This window comes from Theropithecus gelada, chromosome 11 (assembly GCF_003255815.1).
Source record: "Theropithecus gelada isolate Dixy chromosome 11, Tgel_1.0, whole genome shotgun sequence".
NCBI classification, from domain to species: Eukaryota; Metazoa; Chordata; class Mammalia; order Primates; family Cercopithecidae; genus Theropithecus; species Theropithecus gelada.
In genome coordinates, this window is record NC_037679.1 from 37,143,335 (window position 1) to 37,164,349 (window position 21,015).

The 21,015-nt window shown below is 35.1% G+C and overlaps 1 protein-coding gene across 2 annotated transcripts in view; it reads left to right on the forward strand.

Annotated features, from left to right (window-relative positions):
* The window catches only part of NAV3 (neuron navigator 3), a 377,767-nt gene that overhangs the window by 168,440 nt on the left and 188,312 nt on the right, over window positions 1–21,015 (forward strand). For both annotated transcript variants that reach the window (XM_025403242.1, XM_025403243.1), the window contains exons 8-9: window positions 4,198–5,221; window positions 19,231–19,346. In XM_025403242.1, the coding sequence (XP_025259027.1) occupies window positions 4,198–5,221; window positions 19,231–19,346 (1,140 nt within the window). The remainder of the gene's footprint in view (window positions 1–4,197; window positions 5,222–19,230; window positions 19,347–21,015) is intronic.

A 21,015-nucleotide genomic window follows, 5' to 3' on the forward strand; every position in this document is an offset into this window, starting at 1 on the left:
TGAGCAGCACCGGCATCATCCAGAAGATTGTTCGCAATGCAGAACCTCAGGGCCCACTGCAGATCTGCTGAATCACAGTGTGCATTTAACAGGATCCCCAGGTGTCATTTGTGCACATTTAAGTTTTGAGAACAACTGTGTTAAACACTTAGAATGTTTGACATTCTAAGAAAATTACAGAGCTCGGACTGTAGAGTGACAAAATGTGGGGTCAAAGCCTAGCTTCACCATACATTCCTCATTAGGTATCTAAATCATTGAATGAAGCTTACCAAGCTCTGGTTTCTACAAATGTGAATTAGGAATGTGAGCCCTTCCCCCTTCACTGGGCTGTCATGAAATAATGCAATTAAAGAACCTTCAATAAAATGTCAGTTAGCATAATTACATTTGTAATAATTATTAATATATTCATTATAGAATATGAAATATCTCAAATAACTTTTTTTTTTTTTTTTTTGAGACAGAGTCTTGCTCCGTCACCAAGGCTGGAGGGCAGCAGTGAGATCTCAGCTCACTGCAACCTCTGCTTCCTGAGTTCAAGCAATTCTCATGCCTCAGCCTCCGGAGTAGCTAGGATTACAGGTGTGCGCCACCATGCCTAGCTAATTTTTGTATTTTTAGTAGAGATAGGGTATCGTCATGTTGGCCAGGATTGTCTCAAACTCCTGGCCTCAAATGATCCACCAGACTTGGCCTCCCAAAGTGCTAGGATTATAGGCAGGAGCTACTGTGCCGAGCCACAAATGACTTTAAGATCAGTGTGAGTAAGGATGATTTCAATAGGATGTCATCATGTTCTGCTTAATAATATGTCCAGCAGAATAGGCTTTGATTTTGGGGACTGTGTTTATCTCCAACTCTGTGTCTATATATATATATATATAAAATTTTATATATATATATATAAAATTTTAAAATGTTAAAAAATAGAATAAATGTTTATATAGCTCCCCAAAAATATGTGTAAATGTTTCTTCTGGCTAAAAAACCTATACATCTCCCTTATACCACCTGTTTTGATCCTATTCTGCAGCTCTCTATGAGTCCTCACAACTCTGATCTTCTCTACCATTTTCTTTCCCACATGACACTCACCTGACATTTAATATATACAGTGGCGTTTATCTTTTATGACTCTATTTATTTCCCTCCTACAAGATTATAATGTGTCTTGGAATATCTTATATAGAGTAGTCACTGTAAATATTAACTGATGATGTGCCTAGATTCATGTTCTATAAACAGTAAGAACTGAATAACATTAATTTTCCTGGAAAGAGTAGAAAAATATCCCTGTATGTTCAACAAAAATCAGCAAAACATTATGTTCACTGTAGGAAATGCACAGGCATGTACACAGTTCATTGAACCTGAGAAAATTCATTTTGTTTGGAGGAAAAATTCTTAGTTTCTAATTGAATCTGGGTACCTGAGAAACAAAGTTCACTTAATATAATTCTATTCAGGGTATTAATTGGATAGTTACTATTTTCTGTGTTTGTATAGTCAAGGGAATGTTGTAATTGATAAACCATTGAACTTAGCCATCTGCATTTGAGGAATAGTATAATATAGTGGTTGACAGGATTAACTTATAACTCAAGCAAAGTTCAGTGCTCAATTGTATAACCTTGGCCAGATTACTTAACCTCTTTGTGCCTCCTTTTTTTTCACACATAAAATAGGGGAAATAATGGAAAGTTCATGCTGTTGTTGGGAGGATTAATTGAGATAATACGTGTTAAACACTTACTTCAGTGCCTGCCATGTAGTCGGTGCTATATACATGGCATAAAACAGTAATACAGGCATGGTCTTTGCTTTCATGGAATGCACAGTATTGCGGAGGCAATAGGCAGTTACAGTAGAGTGACTGTAATAGAAGGTAATGACTATAATAGAAGGAATGGTAAACTATGGGAGAAAGTAGAAGAGCCACCTAATTCAGACTAGATGCTATGGGGGTCAGAGGTGGGTGTGGGAGTAATTTTTTCCCCCTGAGGAGGTAAGGTCACAGCTGACACCTGATGAATAAGGTGCTTCTACCTGTCGGTAGTCAGTGGACTCCATCCACTACTAAGAATTATTTAAATTATGAGGAAATGTTATTAGTCTTTGAAAAGGATCTGTTGATGAAATAATCTTGAAACTATTTGTACTTATAGATAATAAGCAAAATATTGGAATCCCTTCACAGAAAGATAATGTATTTGAGTAATTGAATGTTCTGAAGCTTGTAGGATTAGTCTTGAATCAGTCAATATATCCACTGTTTTTTAGAACACCTTAGTGTTTGTGTATGAATCTAATGAATTTTCTAAACATTCCAAAGATGAGCACAAGTAGACTACATGAATATTTTTAAAAGAACAATTTCTCATTATATGCTTTAAAATGTATACCATATAAGCATTTTGACTTTTCAGTGAATGGCAAGATTGAAATATAGAATATATAGGCATGGTCTTGCATTATACTATTAGTATTAGTCTTTGCTAATTGAAATGAGGAATTGCACAGGGGTAGAGGGGTAGTAAGAATTAGAAGTCATTGTTAGTCTACAAATTTGTTTAAGAAAATGTAATACAAATGTATTTGTATACAATATTTTACTGTTAATATCAGTTTCAAATATCAACTATGTTATTTTAGGCACACTTAGTTTTTTAGAAAATAAAACCTGTCTAACTCACACAAAAATGCCTGTAACCATTTGACTTCTTTTCCATCTCTAACTTCTTTGTTATTTCCTTCTGTTGTATGTCAATTTCTTTTTCTGAAAAATGAGTTAAGACTAGTATTCTGTACCAATTGGCTTGATTACATATGGTTTATCATGTGTTCTGACTTTTTTTTTAAGTCAGCCTTTTTTTTGAAGAAGAAGACATTTAAAAATAAAAGCATTGTGGTTTTATATTTATAGGCATTTAATAAAATGGAATGAGCTCCAATTCCTGAAGAGTATTAAAACAATATCTTTATATAACATTTCATTAAGCATTTCATCAAAAACAGATTTGTGTTTATTTTTCAATATGTCTATGTTTACAGTACCACTTAAATGTCTAATTCAATCATCCCCTCATCCCCAAAAACAGAGGGTGAAAGAGGGAGGCATTCATAGTTGATTAAACTTAAGATAAATGACTTGACCAGAAATACAGTTTACAAATGTTAACGCTTGGATGGAGGTCTTTTAACTCAAAGCTCAGTTCTTTTTCTTGATTCTATACCATATTGTAAAATCCTTCCTTTAATTTAGTTTTGTCTTCTTAAAAATAAGACTGTAATCAAGCATTAATTTTACTAGAAAAGTCATGTAAAGATTCACATCATAATGTGACTTCCAAGTGGAATGTAAACAAACACTAGTGCATTAAGAAATAGTTATATGACAAATAGATATATTTTCCTATAACTCTTAAAAAGTAGCTTGATTTATTCTGACCAGCTGTAGGTGTGCTGGTTAAGAGCAGAGTCTCTGAAATCAGTTCAAATACAGGCTGTCTGACTATGAACAAGTTATTCTCTCCTTGCCTTAGTTGCCTTAGCTGTAAAATGGGGATGATAATATTAATACGAACCTTGTAGGATTATTATAAAGATAAATATAGATAGATTGGTTAGTAGATTATCTGATCTATAGAAGCATACATTTCAGTAATATACAAATTAAAATAAAATTAACAAAAAGCTAAATTATAAATTATACCCATATTTAATCAGATTAAAAATTAACTAAACAATTAGCTAAACTCCCAGTAGCTTAAGCCAATTTTCAACATTCATTATAGAACATATTTTTATAGGGCAAGGTGGAATATCCATTTACTAATATGGGCTACAGTGGTGGTTGAAAAAGAACACAGAGAATTACTTAGAGGAGGGATAGTGTTTTATTCATCTTTGAATATCGGTGACTAGCAAATTTATTTGGGTAAGACTAATTTCAGAGGGGAAAATAAAGCATAGTCTCCCCCAACCTCCTACCCCAGAATCAATGCCTCTCAAAACTCTGCATTTTTGAAATATGTTTAAAAAATCACATCAGAGAAGTGATTGATGCCACATGTCTCTTTTCAGTTCAGTGGAGAGAGACTTCTATCCATCAATAGTTTGGAAGTTCTTAATTATGTAATATAAATGATCAAGATTAATTGCCTTTTCTTTATTTTTCTTCTAAACAATGTCCAGATTCCTCCAAAGGACCTCAATCATCTTCAGGTGTAAATGGTAACATGCAGCCTCCCAGTACTGCTGGGCAGCCTCCTGCCTCTGCCATCCCTTCTCCAAGTGCCAGCAAACCCTGGCGCAGCAAGTCCATGAATGTCAAACACAGCGCCACCTCCACCATGTTGACTGTAAAGCAGTCAAGTCCAGCCACCTCACCCACACCACCGTCAGACAGACTGAAGCCACCTGTCTCAGAAGGGGTCAAAACTGCTCCCTCAGGACAGAAATCCATGCTTGAGAAATTCAAGCTAGTCAATGCCCGGACTGCTTTACGCCCCCCACAGCCTCCCAGTTCAGGACCTAGTGATGGTGGGAAGGATGATGATGCCTTTTCTGAATCTGGTGAAATGGAAGGTTTTAACAGTGGTCTGAATAGTGGTGGCTCAACAAATAGCAGTCCCAAAGTGTCACCTAAGTTGGCCCCTCCAAAAGCTGGAAGCAAAAATCTCAGCAATAAAAAGTCTTTGCTACAGCCAAAGGAAAAAGAAGAAAAGAACAGGGACAAAAATAAAGTTTGCACTGAAAAACCAGTCAAGGAAGAGAAGGATCAGGTGACCGAGATGGCTCCAAAAAAGACCTCCAAAATTGCCAGCTTGATCCCCAAGGGCAGCAAGACAACAGCAGCCAAGAAGGAAAGCTTAATTCCATCTTCCAGTGGGATTCCAAAACCAAGCTCTAAAGTTCCAACAGCAAAGCAAACCATTTCACCTGGCAGCACAGCAAGCAAAGAGTCTGAGAAATTCAGGACTACCAAGGGGAGCCCTTCCCAGTCCTTACCTAAGCCTATAACCATGGAGAAAGCAAGTGCATCTAGCTGTCCTGGCCCTTTGGAAGGAAGGGAAGCTGGTCAAGCCTCTTCTGCTTCCTGTACCATGACAGTGGCACAAAGCAGTGGGCAGAGCACAGGAAATGGTGCTGTCCAACTCCCTCAACAGCAGCAACACAGCCACCCGAATACTGCGACAGTGGCACCATTCATTTACAGGTAAGTTGGCCTCTGCTTATCCACAGTTGTAAATATATTTACAGGCCTACATACTCAAAGAGTGTAATAGGGAAGGCTGATAAAGTAGTGCTTTATGTTGTCATTTTGGAATGTTTCATGCTAAAGACAGAGGCCTAGAATTTAGTGCGGAATCTTAGTCTGGAAAAAAGCTTCCAACAGGATCCAGTTTTATTCCTTCTCTCATTCCCTCTCAAAAATCGAGACCTTCAAAAATTAAACTACTTGTTATCAAAAGCCAGCTAGAAACCAGATGCCACAAAGTTCTCTTGTGTTTATTTGTATTATTGCTACTACCGTACTGCTTCTATTACTAGTAGCAGACTTTTAAAATAATTCTCACTTTTACAGAGTTTATGGTTTTTTTGTTGTCATCTTTGGGAGAAAGTATACCATAATGGTTAAAGAGGCAGCCTCTGAAATGATAAAGTTGTGGATTTCATTCCTAGTTCTGCCACTTTTCAGCTATAAGACATTGGACAAGTTACTTAATACTCTTTAGTCTCATTTTCTTCAGCTGTGGAATAGGAACCATGCACTACTTTGTAGAGTTGAGACTATTAACAGAGGTCATGCATATATCATGTTTACTATATATCCTGATGTGTTGCAAATGTTCTTCAAAAGTTATTTATAAGGCACTACTTTCTCCATGTAAATTTTATATTAATTTCCCCCAGCAAGGCATAGGTTTCTAGGTAAAACGGGTTACATATATAATTTGTATTACTTATTTGGGTTGTATTATTGATTTGTTTTTTTCTTACCTTTTATTTATTTATTATTTATTTTACTTTGCTTTTTTGTTTTGTAGGCACTGAAATACACAATATAAAAATTTAAAATACATTATTATGCATTTTAAAATATGCATCCTGCCACCCAATTGGTAAAGACAGAACACTTTGCCTGTTGTTCTGTGATTTGCTTTAATCGATTAGAGATGTGTCAGTAACTGCTGCGTGCCCAGTTTTTTCACTGCTTGGTTAGTAAGGAGATGGCCTGAGGATCAGTAGTGTCTGCTTTGTCCCACCTTCTGGCAGGCTGGCAATTTAACTACAGAAAGAAAATTTTACAAATAGGATACAGGACCCACTATAATTAAGAAAGGATCAAAACTGTATAGTTTAAAAATTTATTAATTTTTTGAATATAAAACTTTTTAAAGTAAAGCAGTTTATACTGATTTATTTTTTTCTCAATGAAGAACCTAAGTGCTTTTTTTCTGAAGTTTTTATACACTCAGCAAAACAAAATTATTATAATTATTTCATTTACTCTCTTGGGACATTACAATTGAATGCTGCTTTTCTGACTTCAGTAGTACTAATTCATTTAAAATATTTGTATTTGGATCAGATGGGAGTCTGCAGCTCCTTCTGACTCCAGGGTCCCTATTTAACAAAGCGGAATTTAAGATGTCAAAATCATGATCCACATTTCAAAAATGTGAGAAAAAAAATCATGCAGTTTTAAATATGTCATACTCAACACCCTTGTGGATTACAAATATATTCTGTAAAAACATCAATCCTTTCAAAAAATCACAAGTGAATTTCATAGGGAAGTGTAAATCTAGAACTGCTAATTTAGTAGGCTTCTTTCTATAAGTAGCAACAAGCTTTTAAAAAAATTGTTTGCAATAAATTATCCAGTGGATACAAATTTAGTGGTTTCCATTTGAAAATGTAACTTTTAAGTATCAAAAACAGGAAGCAGCACAGCAGCACAGCTTAGAAGTTACAGTGCGGATCCCCTGCATGACCCTGATGAGTTCTCCACTCTCTTGGAGTTTCAGTTTGACCTCTTTAACAACAAGACTATAAAAGTGAGGCAATGTAGCCAAGTAGCTAAGAAAAGAGGCAACAGAAAGACTGAGGCAGGAGGAGAATCCTTTGAACCTGGGAGGCAGAGGTTGCAGGGAGCCGAGATTGTGCCATTACACCGCAGCCTGGGCAACAAGAGGGAAACTCAAAAAAAAAAAAAAAAAAACCACAAAAACGGTGATAGAATATGTCTTACTCTACCATTGTTCAGAAACAGCATCTTGTGGTGGTTGCCTGAGTGGGAATATCAATGCCACCACTGATTAGTTGTGTTACTTTGGGTCATATATGTAAAGATTCTGAACCACAATTTCCTAATCAGTGAAATAGGTGTAATGGTAGAAGCTATCACATTAGGCTATTTTGAAGATTGAGTTGATATTTATCTGTAGAACAGTATCTGCCACATAGTAAACAGCTTTCCCTAAACTTCACTTTCTAATCCTACAAAGTATGATTGATAAAGGATGCCTACCTTGATCGATTGTATTAAAGATTAAAGAAAATAATCCCATGTAAAATTTTTAGCACACAGCCAGATTTTGAGTAAATTACATTAATATCAGTAATTATTTTTATTATTATCAACAATATACGATAGCTAAAAATAAATAAAATCATGGCTGGCATGGTGGTTCATGCCTGTAATCCCAGCACTTTGGGAGGCCAAGATGGGAGGATGGCTTGAGGCCAGGACTTTGAGACCAGCCTGTACACCAGAGTAAGACCCTGTTTCTACAATAAATAAAGAAATTGAAACTGTCTCATAAAATTTCACATTGAAGTCTATATACAAAGTAATATTCATGCAAAGTGTTTAAATCAATGCAGAACAGTTTTACAAATAGTAATGTAAATCCTCAAAATTCATTCTTTTCAGCTTTCAATGGAAGGTGCTTGTTTATAGTCATGACATTTGGATTATGTAACCTTTTATGTTCTTTCTGACTTTCACTGTTCTATCCCCATGTAAGAATCCCTCCTATGAAATCCCTGACAATTATTTTTGGAGTTGCTAATCATTTGATGACATAACACTAATAATTTACTATTTTATGTTGGTATTATCATTTGTTGAGTGTTTACTTAGTGAAAGTCTTTGTGTCACAAAATATATGTGAATTTTCTCATTTAAACTTCATCATAAACTCATGAGAAAGAATGTTATCCCCCATTTTCCAGAAATGAAGCAGAGATATTAAGTCAGAATAGTAATAATCTCTTGAGATCATAAAGCTAGTAGAAATTTGCTTTGCTTATCAGTTCTAGCTACATGACATAAATAAGAGGTATTGTTACCGGGAAAATTCTGGTTAGGAAAATGCCGATAGTACACTTGCAAAATTCTCAGTCAGAACTCTTTTATAATTGAAAATGGTAATTGCTGTTAATTAGTATAAATTATATAAATGTATACAGATACATATATATGATATATAAAGATAGTTAAATAACTTTTATATAATGGGAAGATTGATGGCTGATGGTGACTTTTTTCTCAGCTCAATTCTAGGTTAATACTTATTCCTTCTGAGACTCTAATATATGCTTCATAATACTCTTTGTCAGAAACTGGAGGTTCAGAGTTCTATAAATATAATGTGGATTCTGGAAGTTAATAGATTTCCTATTAGCCTAACTTCCTATCTAATATAAATTATTCTGTACATAGTTTCAGTAAGTCAATTATCTCTACAGAGTGATAAAGTAGTTTCAAATTTGCTGTCATTCTTATTCATTTATCAAATAGATATAACTAAGACAAAATATCGAGAATTAAAGAAAATATTTTATTTTGGTTTAAGAAGTTCCCGATAACTAGAGCTACCTGAAATTGGAATAGGCTGCTTTTTATAGTGTTAAGATGACCATCTGAAGTACTTAAAAAGTGGTAAAGTGACCAGTTATTACAGTTTAGACAAAGGGAAATTGCTGCATACTTTTTCATTTATGTACTCATCCCTCATTCTACAAATACCATGTAACAGAAGACACAATTTTTTTTTAAAAAAAGATCTCTGCCTTCTGGGAGCTCAGCCTACTAAGGGTAGTAAGAATAATATAATCAAAAACATTAAAGCATTACTGTTATGGAAGTATGTGCAACATACAGAATTAATGTAGAAAAAAGAGGGTTTTTTACAAATCTGACAAAATGGAGTCAACTAATGCATCACCAAGAAGTTAAGATAAGGGTAAGAAATAAAAGATGAGTTAGAGTTTATCACAAGGAAGGAAGAATGTTGTGCTATCATCCAAATTTGATATTCTACAATTTTATAATGCAGGCATGATGGGAAAAATAATAGGTAAATTGTGAGCTGCTATGCAAATACTAGTAACTGGAACTGCTACAGATACTAATGGTTAGGATTTGTAATTATATGAATGAGAGGCTGCATTAATCCATTTTCACACTGCTATCAAGAAATACCCTGAGACTGGATAATATGTAAAGAAAAGCGGTTTAATTGACTCACAGTTCCGCATAGCTGGGGAGGCCTCAGGAAACTAACAATTAAGGTGGAAGGCGAAGGGAAAGCAAGGCACGTCTTACGTAGCAGCAGGCGAGAAAGAGAGGACAGGGGAAACTGCCACACACTTTTAAAGCATCAGATCTCTTGAGAACTCATTCACTATCAGGAGAACAGTATGGGGGAAACTGCCCCCATGATCCCATCACCTCCCACCAGGTCCCTCCCTCTATATGTGGCGATTACAATTCAGATTACAATTTGAGATAAGATTCGTGTGGGGACATAGAGCCAAACCATATCAGAGACTAAAGAAGAAAAGAAACGGAAATAATTTGAATTTTGTTTTTCTCTTTCAATGACCCCTTCTCCATACATCAAATTTTCAGCTAGTCCTCCTAACCCATCTTCTAAAACATACCCTCAATCAGACTTTCTTTCCATTTCCAGCTCTTGTCTCCTGGTTCAAGCCACCTCACCACCAATTCTCATCTAGTTTCCAATGAGTCTCCCAGCTTCCACTCAGCTCTTTGCAGTAACATCCTTCACATAGCTGGCATTCTCACCTTCTAAAGGCATAAATTGTATATCTTATTCTAATTAATGAAGTCATCTATTAGATTTCCATTACATTAAAAAAATAAAACTCAAAAATTGCACCATGACCTTCCAGGTTCTAAGTAATCTAGTACCCTGTTCACAATTGATCCCCACAACCACATGCAGTCCCCGCTTCCCCCAACACATTGTATCTCAGCCTTTATCCTCTTTCTCAACAAACCAGTCTATCTTGCTTTAGAACATGTCTTTGATATATATGTTCATTTATGCCTGTAACAAATGTCTTCTAGATCACTGCAGGTCTGTCTTGTTTTTAGAGCTCTGCTAATCTCCAACCACCTCCAACCACCTACTCAAGGGGAATATATATTATGCCCCTTCTCAGAATTATATTTCATCATCCTCTTGTATTTTCTTTATACAGTTTATTACCATCTGTTTTTTTCTTGTTTACTTATTAAGTAGTATGATTTCAGCCATCTCCTAATGTAATGTAAGCTCATTGAAATTAAGAGTCTTGTCTTTCTTATTTAGTAGCATAATTGCCCAGTACACAGCCTACAAACAGTGAAACCAAATAAAAATTGTTAAATGAAACACTGTCATCCTGTGTTAGAATCACTTGCTATAGAAGAATTTTCAAACCTGCCAAAAATGTACACTGGAACAAAAAATATTCTGAAGTCTCTCACTTCCTATAAATGGGAGGGTTTAACCAAAATACAAACAGCTTTAAAATATTTAAAGAATTAAACCATACCTTCTCTTCAGCACATTCATTCACTTATTTTTTATCTTCTTCAAACAACTACCTACTAAATATTTCTTATGCATGAGACCTCAAGGATTGAGTGAAAAATCATACATCCTGTGTCATTTTCTTTTTATCATCCACAATGTAGTAGACAAGAGGCAAGCTCAAAGAGAACTACAAAATGCAGCTGGAAGGGTAAAGCTCCCCAGGACTGAACTAGATTTGTTATACTGAGGCTTCAAAAAAGTGGAAAATTACCTTTAGCTGTTGGAATCAGGGAAAGTAGCACCTGAACTGAGTCCAGAAAGATAAGTAGGATTTGGTAATGCAGAGATGAGGGGGACAGGGAGGGAAACATAAGGCTGAAGGAACCACATAAACAATTTCAATACAAGATACGTACGGTGGTCGGCAAGTCAGTCAGTTTCTCTGGACATTGAAGATTGATTGAAGCCTGGTTGTAGTAGAAATTCTTCAAGGTCAGAAATGTGAACTTTATGTATGTATATATGTGTCTATATACATGTGTGCTTGCATGCACATGAGCATGTGTGTGGAAAGCATGATCAGAAAAGTTACTCTTTCTTCAGAATGTATAATGGATTGTTTGTAGGAGAGGTCAGAGTAGGATGAACCATGTTAAAAGTATAGATGAAGGAGCAACTTACTGAATGTCTTAGGTAGGTTTGTTAAGTCTCAAACGAGGTTCCAGTTATTGGAAGAAAAGAAGAAAAAGGAGAACAGCATAGTTTTTCCATTCTGTTTTTTTAAAACTCCTTTTTTTTATTGTTCCTCTTCTTTCTTGGTGTCTACCCTGAGCTACATTATTTGAACCTGTTTTTCTTGCCTGGAGTTCAAAAATTGTTACCTTACATCCTTCAGACTTTCAAAAAATACCTCCCCTTTTCCCATATGTCATTTTTCTTCCATTGTTTTTGTGTTCATTACATCACAACTATATTCTACATGCTTTCAAGGACATGTGAAATAAAATAATACAGTAATTGGTTAATTATGGAGAAAAGAGAGACCTGTGTGTTTTCCTTAAACCTGTCTCTTTAGAAGCCTCCAACAAAGTTTTAAAATGACACTTACCCAGATTTATAACATTCTGTGTTGAAGTCTACATTCTTTCTTTTCTGACCATTTGTAGTAAATGCCAAGGAAACAATGCATTGGACATAAAGCAAACATGTAGAGGCAAAGAGAGCAGAATCAGGGTTTTGAGCAGTTCTCAGAAAAGAAAAATACCTAACCCTTAGATAAGGCAAGGCACTATTCATAAGGAGAAATGTATCATGCTTCTTAAGCCCGTTAATTAAATGTAAACAGAGACCCTCTATAAACAACTTGATTTGTAAACTTTGGTCAAGAAAATCTGAATTTAGAGTGTTTCCTTCTTTTGATATAATATGCTGTACTTTACACAACCACACCATGAATTCGCAGAGCAGATTTTTATTATAAAATATTTCTGTGGGATTATAGATTTGCCTAACCAAGCCATTGTTTCTTCTCTTCATGTTTTATTTTATGATTTTGGAAACAATTTTAATCTTACAGAAAATTTGCAGGAATTGTACAAATGACTCTCATGTACACTTCTCCCAGAGCACTCAGAGAACTTATTCAGGTTTCACCAAGTTTCACCAAATATGATCCCTTTTAGTAATTCAGGATAAATATTGCATCTAGTAGTTGTCATGTCTTCGTAATATCTGGAACAATTGTTTAGCCTTTCCCTGACTTTCATGATATTGGTATATTGATGGCCAGGCACTTTATATAATGTTTCTAATTTGGGTTTGTCATGTAGTTCATCATTATTAGATACACATTAAATGTATTTTTTGTCTGGAATGTCATCAAAATGATACTGTGTTTTTCCCGTTGCATTTTATTGGGTGTTTCATGATATGAATATCAATATCTTCCATTTTGGTTGTGTTGAATTTGATTGCTTGATTAAGGTAATATCTGCCACAGTTTTATATTCTAAGTGAATATATTGTGTCCAGTTGTATGTAATACATATTTTTGTGGGAAGATATTTTGAGACTGTGTGTAAAAATTCAATTTTTTATCTACTTTCACCCACAAGTTTTAGCATCCATTGAGCTTTGTTGCCTGAATTAATAATGTGCTGTTATATGTGACAACTGGTTTTCTAATTCCATCCTGTCTTCTGCGTTTGCTCTCTGGCATTCTACTTTAAGAAAGAGATATTTTCTCCTCATGATCTATCTGTCTATTTAAATTATATGGACAAACAGATTTCTACTGTATTTATTATAATTCATTGCTGTCACAACTTACTTTGGTGCTTAATTTTCCAAGATGTGGCCACTGGGAGTCCCTTCAAGCAGGTTGTGTCTCCTTTCCAAATGCTCTATCACTCTGAGAATTTTCTTTCTTTATGGCTCAAGGTGTTCTAGGCTCATCTTGCACATTCCCTAATTTGGCTTTAGATCCTATTCTTTTCTTTAAGGAACTCGTATGTCTTTTTGTATAGAGTGATATTAGAAACCAAGATCTCATTGTTCCTAGGTTTTCTTGGTGGTCAAAACCAAGAAATATATGTGTGTATATACACACATACATACACACATATTTAATCATTATTTTAAATATTGTATATTATTTATTATAATTCAATGTGATTATTCATGTATACATACATTCATAATACCTCCAATTCCAGCTCAACACCAAGGAGTTTATTTTTCTTTCCATACTTGTGCCTCCTTTTGTCAACCATGAGAAACCTGGCTCGCATTATTCTCAATGTTTTCTTATTTGCTCAGCTCCCCTGAATCGAGCAAATCTTCTATCTACACTAGACTTCTGTTCACCCCAACAGTTTCCTGGCCTTGGCCCTGGCTGTCACCTGTCTGCCTTTCCAGAATGAAGGAAATAGGAAAACAAGCACATTACTGGTTTTTGAAATATATGTGCTTTTCTTTCTTTTTCGTTGGAGTTACAAACAGGAATTACAATACCATTAGTTAATGTTTCTGACTCAAATCAGTTCTACTTGTGTCTACATTTGTGACCATATCTATATCAAGGTGAATCCACAGGGGGAAATATTTCTTGAATATAAATCAATATGCAAACACTTATATTAATGACATTAAAGATTAGAAGTTTGATAATGTCTAGGATTTAATACTGATTTTCTTTTAATGATTAGTACATAAAAAATAACATTTAGGGGCCAGGCGCGGTGGCTCACACCTGTAATCCCAGCACTTTGGGAGGCCGAGGCAGGCGGATCAAGAAGTCACGACATGGACACCATCCTGGCTAACACGGTGAAACCCCGTCTCTGCTAAAAATACAAAAAAAATTAGCCAGGCGCGGTGGCGGGCGCCTGTAGTCCCAGCTACTTGAGGAGGCTGAGGCGGGAGAATGGAGTGAACCCGGGAGGTGGAGCTTGCAGTGAGCCGAGATCGTGCCACTGCACTCCAACCTGGGTGACAGAGCGAGACTCTGTCTCAAAAAAAGATAAAAAAATAAAAAAATATATAACATTTAGGTTAGACCAGTGGATATGTCACATTCGAAGACTGAGTGACTGAGCTGTCCGTTAGCTAAGGGAACCTCAAATGCAATAAAATACTTAGTTCAGAGGCATTTTGATGGAATTAAACTGTAGGGGAGTAGTTAATAGATCAACATTTACAGGCAGCCAGGTTCAAGTACTGGTTAAGCATCTACCAGATTGTTACCTAGGACCAGTTATTTGACCTCTAGATGTCTTAATTTCTTAACTACAGCCCCTACATTACAAGATTGTTGTGAATTTTGAGTGATATGCCCCAGGAAAATACTAAACACCACACTTGGCACATAGTAAGTGTGCAGAAACAGGTAATAGCTCTCATGGTAATCACTGGTATCATGACTTTTAATTACTACAACTCCCAGTAACAGATGAAGGACCTGGCTTATTAGAATTCTAAATAAATTACACTCTGGAGGCTGAGGTGAGAACATGGCTTGAGCCAGGAAAGGTGAAGCTGAAGTGAGCTATGGTTGCTCTAATGCGCTGCTGCAGGGGTGATAGAGTGAGACCCTATCTCAAAAAGTAAATAAATAAAAGAAATCTAAATAAACTGTTTTTGCAATGCTGTGTCTTGATGGTTTCAATACTTACTCATAACATGATGACCGTGTTGTAAATGCACAGTGAGGTTGTCTACATAGGACCATGTTGCTGAATACTTTGAAGGAATATTATGATACGTATTTTTTCTTTTTCCAGTTAATAGGAAGATAATGCATTATCAGTTTATGGGGAAACAGTGAATGATCCACTGCAGTTTTCACTATATCTGTCAAAATGTACTTTCTGATTAGAGAACACACTTGATTCTAAAGTCTTTGTAAATTATTTCATGAATCAACTCAAATATTTTTATTTAACTGGTACAAAGCATGCATAAAAATAGAGGGTAAGTTGTGAGTCTTCAGAGATTTAACTGGACTTCTTTGATCATTTGTATAAAAGGTACATCTTTACCAGTTGGCATTGATTGGTCCTCTATAGACTGGAATTAAAATCTAATTTTGCTGTAACAAATTGTGAGGTGGAAATACTAGAGAAATGATGACTTGTAACATCAGTAGACATTTCTGGTCTCATTTAGATGTGAATATAAACCAAGCATGACTTCTAAGTCCTTTTTACGGTGATTTGAAGTTTACCTTCACCAAGTTCCATTCTTTCATTGATCAATCTGTTTCCTTATTAATGCTAATGTAGATCACTTACGTAGGGAATTTGATGAGAAATACATTGGAGAACTTAAGGTAAATAAGACTCTCTTGTGACTTAAACTAAAAGACATAAAAGAGTGAGTCTGCCAAAAATATGCACTGACACATTAACACAAATTTTAAAACAGCTTCCAAGACAAGACTGAGCTGTCACAAGTTGGAATACACTTTTTTAAAAGCATGTCTCAGACAGGGGGAGTGGGAACTTAACCAATGGAACTAAGTCTTTCATATTGAGGAAGATAGCCACAAGTCAGCTTCTGAAGAATTCTTTTTAAGAGCTGCTTGCTTTTAGCAGAGCAAAAACTGTAGTGCTAAAATACATTCCGAGTTTTCTTTTACTCCAGATTTTCTTAGATGGAGATAGAATCTTTGTAACTAACATGGCCACAAACATTCTGGCTCCTGTGACAGCTGTTGGTCTTGTTCTCATAGGAACCAGTTAGCCGTGGGCTTTAGACAAATATTTCAGTGAAATGCTTAATGTGACTCAGCTTGTAAAAGATGAATCTGTGAATACAAAATCTGCAGGACTAGAGGTCAACCCTGGCTCCCAGCCAGTTCAACAAGGTGCTGTGCCTCTGTGACACTTCTTGGCAGGCAGCCAGTCAGCTTTCCCTGGGGTCCACAATTTCACTACATACTCTCCATTTAAACTTCTTCAGCAACTAATAAAAATCCTTAGAACACTTCAGAGGATTGTTTCTCCCTTCGCTCAGAGACAATAGGCTAAGGAAGAGATCAGTGGGGAGTAGAGTGGCCCACAATAAATGAAGCCAGGTGGAAGAACAGACTTTAGAAATGAATGGGGAGGGACTGTCAGTAGATGGAGATATGTGAGGAATTGGGGTCCAGGAGAGAAAGAAACAGGCTACACAAGGAGCAGATATATTTGCCCTTTTAATATTGACCAGAATTTCACAAGGGAGGATGTATTTTCAGTCCTTTTGTAATAACAGTTGATTTCACAACTATTTTGCAAGGCAGGCATTTTTTCTTATTTTTACAGATGAACAAACAAGTTCAGAGAGGTGAAGTAACTTGCCAACATCACATGACTTGATAACTGATTAGTGATGGAGTCAAGTTTTACATCCAAACCCAGTATATGTACACATATGCTACTCTTTCTTGCATATGCTTTACCCACCAATAATTTTGTTTTACTCTTATGGCTAACATTATTTATCGATATATTTATAAAAGATTTGTTGAGTGAAACTTATATTCTGATACAAGACTAGACACTGGGGACACAATGGTGACTTCAAACATGGAGAATAGGGCCTAGTCTGGGAGTTAAACGTTAATCAATTAATTACATTAATCTCATATCACAAGAGTATGAAGTACTGAAAACATAGGTCCAGGGAGTACTAAGTACTAAGTGCTTATAATTGGAGACTGCCTGATCAGTGAAATTAGGGAGGATTTTAAAAGAAATAGTCACTTGAGCTAAGACTTGGAGGGAAGGAATCAACTGGATGAAGTGGGGAGGAAAATAATCAAGTGTAAAGACCCTGTTTGGGCAGGAAGCTATGGAAAGTGAGTAGAAGACTCTTGTGGCCACAGTAGAGAGAGGAGAGAGGAGTCTTGTGTGAGATGATGCTGGAGACCATCATCCCATGGGTTGCATGGGACCCAACCATGCAAGACCTTGTAAGTTCCATCAAGGCTTCACCTGAGGGCTCCATGAATCAGGACCAGGTTTGTTAATAAAATATTATGACTTCAGTTCTATAAATGATGGGTTTGACATATTTTTGTGACAACCAAGAAGAAATGTCAATTAGACAGTCTTTATATACATCGGGAATTCAGCGTAAAGTGCTGGGTTATAGTTAGAATTTTAGAATTCAGGTGTAAATAAATAATAGCCAATACAATGAATATGATTGAGATCATCTAGAGAAACTATAGACAAAAACTGGAAGAAGTATAGAATATTCCTTTGCTGAACTCCCAGGTTTCTGCTGTCTGTATCCCCACTTCTTTTTCTACTACCCAGAACCACAACATTTAATGATTACATAAAGGAAAACAATAGAATAAAGTAGAATCCAGAGAAAATGGGAAACACACTAGAGAATTTTTGCCATAAAAGCCAAGGTAGGACAGTTAGATAAAGGAAGGAATGAGCTGCTGTTCTAAATGCTACCAAGATATCAAATGAGTGGAAGACTAAAATATCTTTTAAATTTAGCTACTTTGAGGTTTCTTTCTGGCCTTAATGGTATATATCCTATCACTTAAATAGTGTATTTTCTTTCTTAATTTGTTTATGCTCTTTATATTCAGTTTTAAGCTAGAATAAAATAGGAATGGTCTGTCAGAAATTATTGGAGGCCAAAGCACAACCAACTTTGTATTGGAAAGTTTCTTTCTTGCATAGTTCTTTTTTTCATATGCTAATTCACATATATAACACATACATCAATACAGACAACATGTAGTTTTCCATAGTTTCTTAAAACCTAAGTGAACTTTTCAGTTTCTTGGCCTGTCAGTTAAATTTTGACTTTCTCTAATATCAATGATTATACTTTTTCTCTTGAAACTCAAATTTAGATTAAAAGCAAAATATTAATTAAATATTGATTCAAAAATGTAATACATTCTTCATTCACACATGAACATTATTTGTAAATATTCTTAAAGTAGTAAATATTGAAAGATCACTTGTCATGGCCCACACCTACTACCAGAAATAAAAGGGTAGGTGTAAGGCAAATGAGATGTCTCAAAAGAACACAGTCCAGTATGCAATCCTATATTAGCTTGCCTCCTTCTGTGTCTTAGTAGTTCATGCTCTGAACATTTAAAGTGTGTTAGTTTGTGTCAAATATGCATCGAATATGAAGCTGCATTAAATAGAAAGCATATCTTAAAACATTTGCCTGTGCATAAAGGAAAGAAAAATTGCATGAAGTGTGATTAGAATATCGAAAGTATTCAGGACCTTTGTTGCGTGCTTTTCATTTAATTAGACATACTCTTTACAAGCTAATCACACGCACAAATACATACCCATGTACATACATAGACAAATGTGAAACAGATGATATGAAGGTAATTGTAAGAATGATAATTTGTTTCTGGTTGACTTTAATTGCTCTGAAATCTTTGGTAATTAAGTCATCATAATGATGTATGTAGCATAGAACAAAATTATTTTTTTATTTTTACACATATTTTAAAATATTTTTATAGAATTTTTGTTTAAAAAAATAATTTTAGGTGTGATTTCAGTACTTTCAGTATTCTCGCAAAAAAAAAAAAAAATACTTTGGCCGTATTTCCTCTAAAATAGCAAAAGATGTTGGATCTTTTTAAATATTTTGCCCCCGAATTATAATCAACTATTAATAGTTATAAGCTTTGAAATTTATACAAGTCCACTCCCACTTAGGTTGCATATGAAAAATAACAAAATTCTCCTATACATAGACAACTCTGGAACATTCTAGTCATAAAGAAATACTTATCTTGATGGAAAATTTGTAATTAATATTTCTTGTACTGTAGAACTTCCACTTTGATGAGTGACTGGTGATTATAATTGCTATTTCTTTCTATTTTCCTGGATAATTTCAGGGCACATTCAGAAAATGAAGGTACCTCTTTACCATCAGCTGACTCCTGTACCAGTCCTACAAAGATGGACTTATCATATAGTAAGACTGCTAAGCAGTGCCTGGAGGAGATATCTGGTAAGTGACCTCATCAATGCATAGGTCAAACCTAGGAATTTCTGTATTCTCCCCATAACACTTTTTATTAAATCATATTTGTGGTATACTGTTTTTTATGCAAAAATGGATTGTATATATCTCATGCTTCAAAGATCATTAGCTATTTGGCTATTCTGCTTAGGATGATCTCTTTGTTACTAAAAAAGGAATGGTAGTCCTTTCAGAAGTGAAGACTTTAAGTCATTTTGCCCTCAGTCAAATTGAATAAAATCAGAGAAAACCTGTATAATATATTTGGAGATTGAAAATAAACTAATGATTGGCCATGTAGATTCTCCATGGCTAATGCAGCCTGCTCTGTCATCAATTCTATACTATTTAAAACATTTCTACAGGGTGATTTCAAATGACCATTTAAAAAAAACTCTGAATAGGAAAATATTTTATTATATATGGATGATGTAAGAAAAAAATAATACATACCCCAGACACAGTTATCAGGTTTTTGTTGTGTATAAAATGGGATGCTGAGCTTGAGCGCAATGTTTTCTCTAGGGTCCAGGTAAGCCTAAGCATATATGGAAGACATTTGGTTTAATTTCATTACATATAGATCTATATTCGTAAGGAACCAAGAAACCTCCTAGCAAAATATATTGCCCCTGAAGGGCAAGAGATGAAAGAGTACTTTATCTGTTCCTAAGTATAATAATGCATGAAAGTAGGATTATGTCTGTTGTTCCAGGAAGTCTCTGGCCCAAGCCTTGTGTATTCACAGCTAAGTTCAAATGAAGAAAACTAAATAAATTATTTAATTTTAAAAAATTACTGTGTACTCTAAAGACCCAAAGTATAAGTATCGCTATGAAGCTCATGAAAATGACTCTATCACAAATTTGGGGGTTAAGAAACTTCCTCACTTTGGCAGACCTGAAAAGCATTTGGCAAGCATTAGACATGACTACAGCATCCTGCAGTGGATATTGACAACAATTACAGAACAACATCCCAAGGGTACATTTTGGAATCAGCATTAGTTGATAACATTAGGTATCAGAGGTTTTATACGGAGATTACAATAAAGGCCCAGTACTAGGTAGGGGTAGAAATGGTAATGCCAAGACATAAATATAGGGATAGTAATTGTAGATTTTTCAAACACACGGGGGATGTGTTGACTTTCCATTAACTCTGTGTAGTACCATGGTCAAAATGATGCTATGCGTTTATTATGACCAGATGTTTTATAAAATTAGCATGACATGAAGATGCTTCATATATATCTTTATACATAAATGTCTTCAACATGCATGCTAAGCACTAGAGCTAAAATCTGTAGGGGAGATGAATTTAGTAGAGTTTGAATTGCAATTTTATGTGAATTTCACAAAGGAACACTGTTTTCAGAAACTAATATATCACAGTATATCTGATTGAATAAATAGTCTGTATTTGATGTTTTCTCCACTTTCTTATTGTCTACCATTTGATCACTTTTTCATTTTTCCAGTTGATATTTCCTTTTAACATTCGGATTTTTAATAGAATACCTGAAAGTGAATATAAACTAGCAATTAATATAATAATTTAATGGGTTTATCAGAAAGCATAATATCATTTTGCAGCAACAATCAATTATTTACATAAAATCATAGTTTTCAGTCTAGGATTTTGATATGAATTCAAT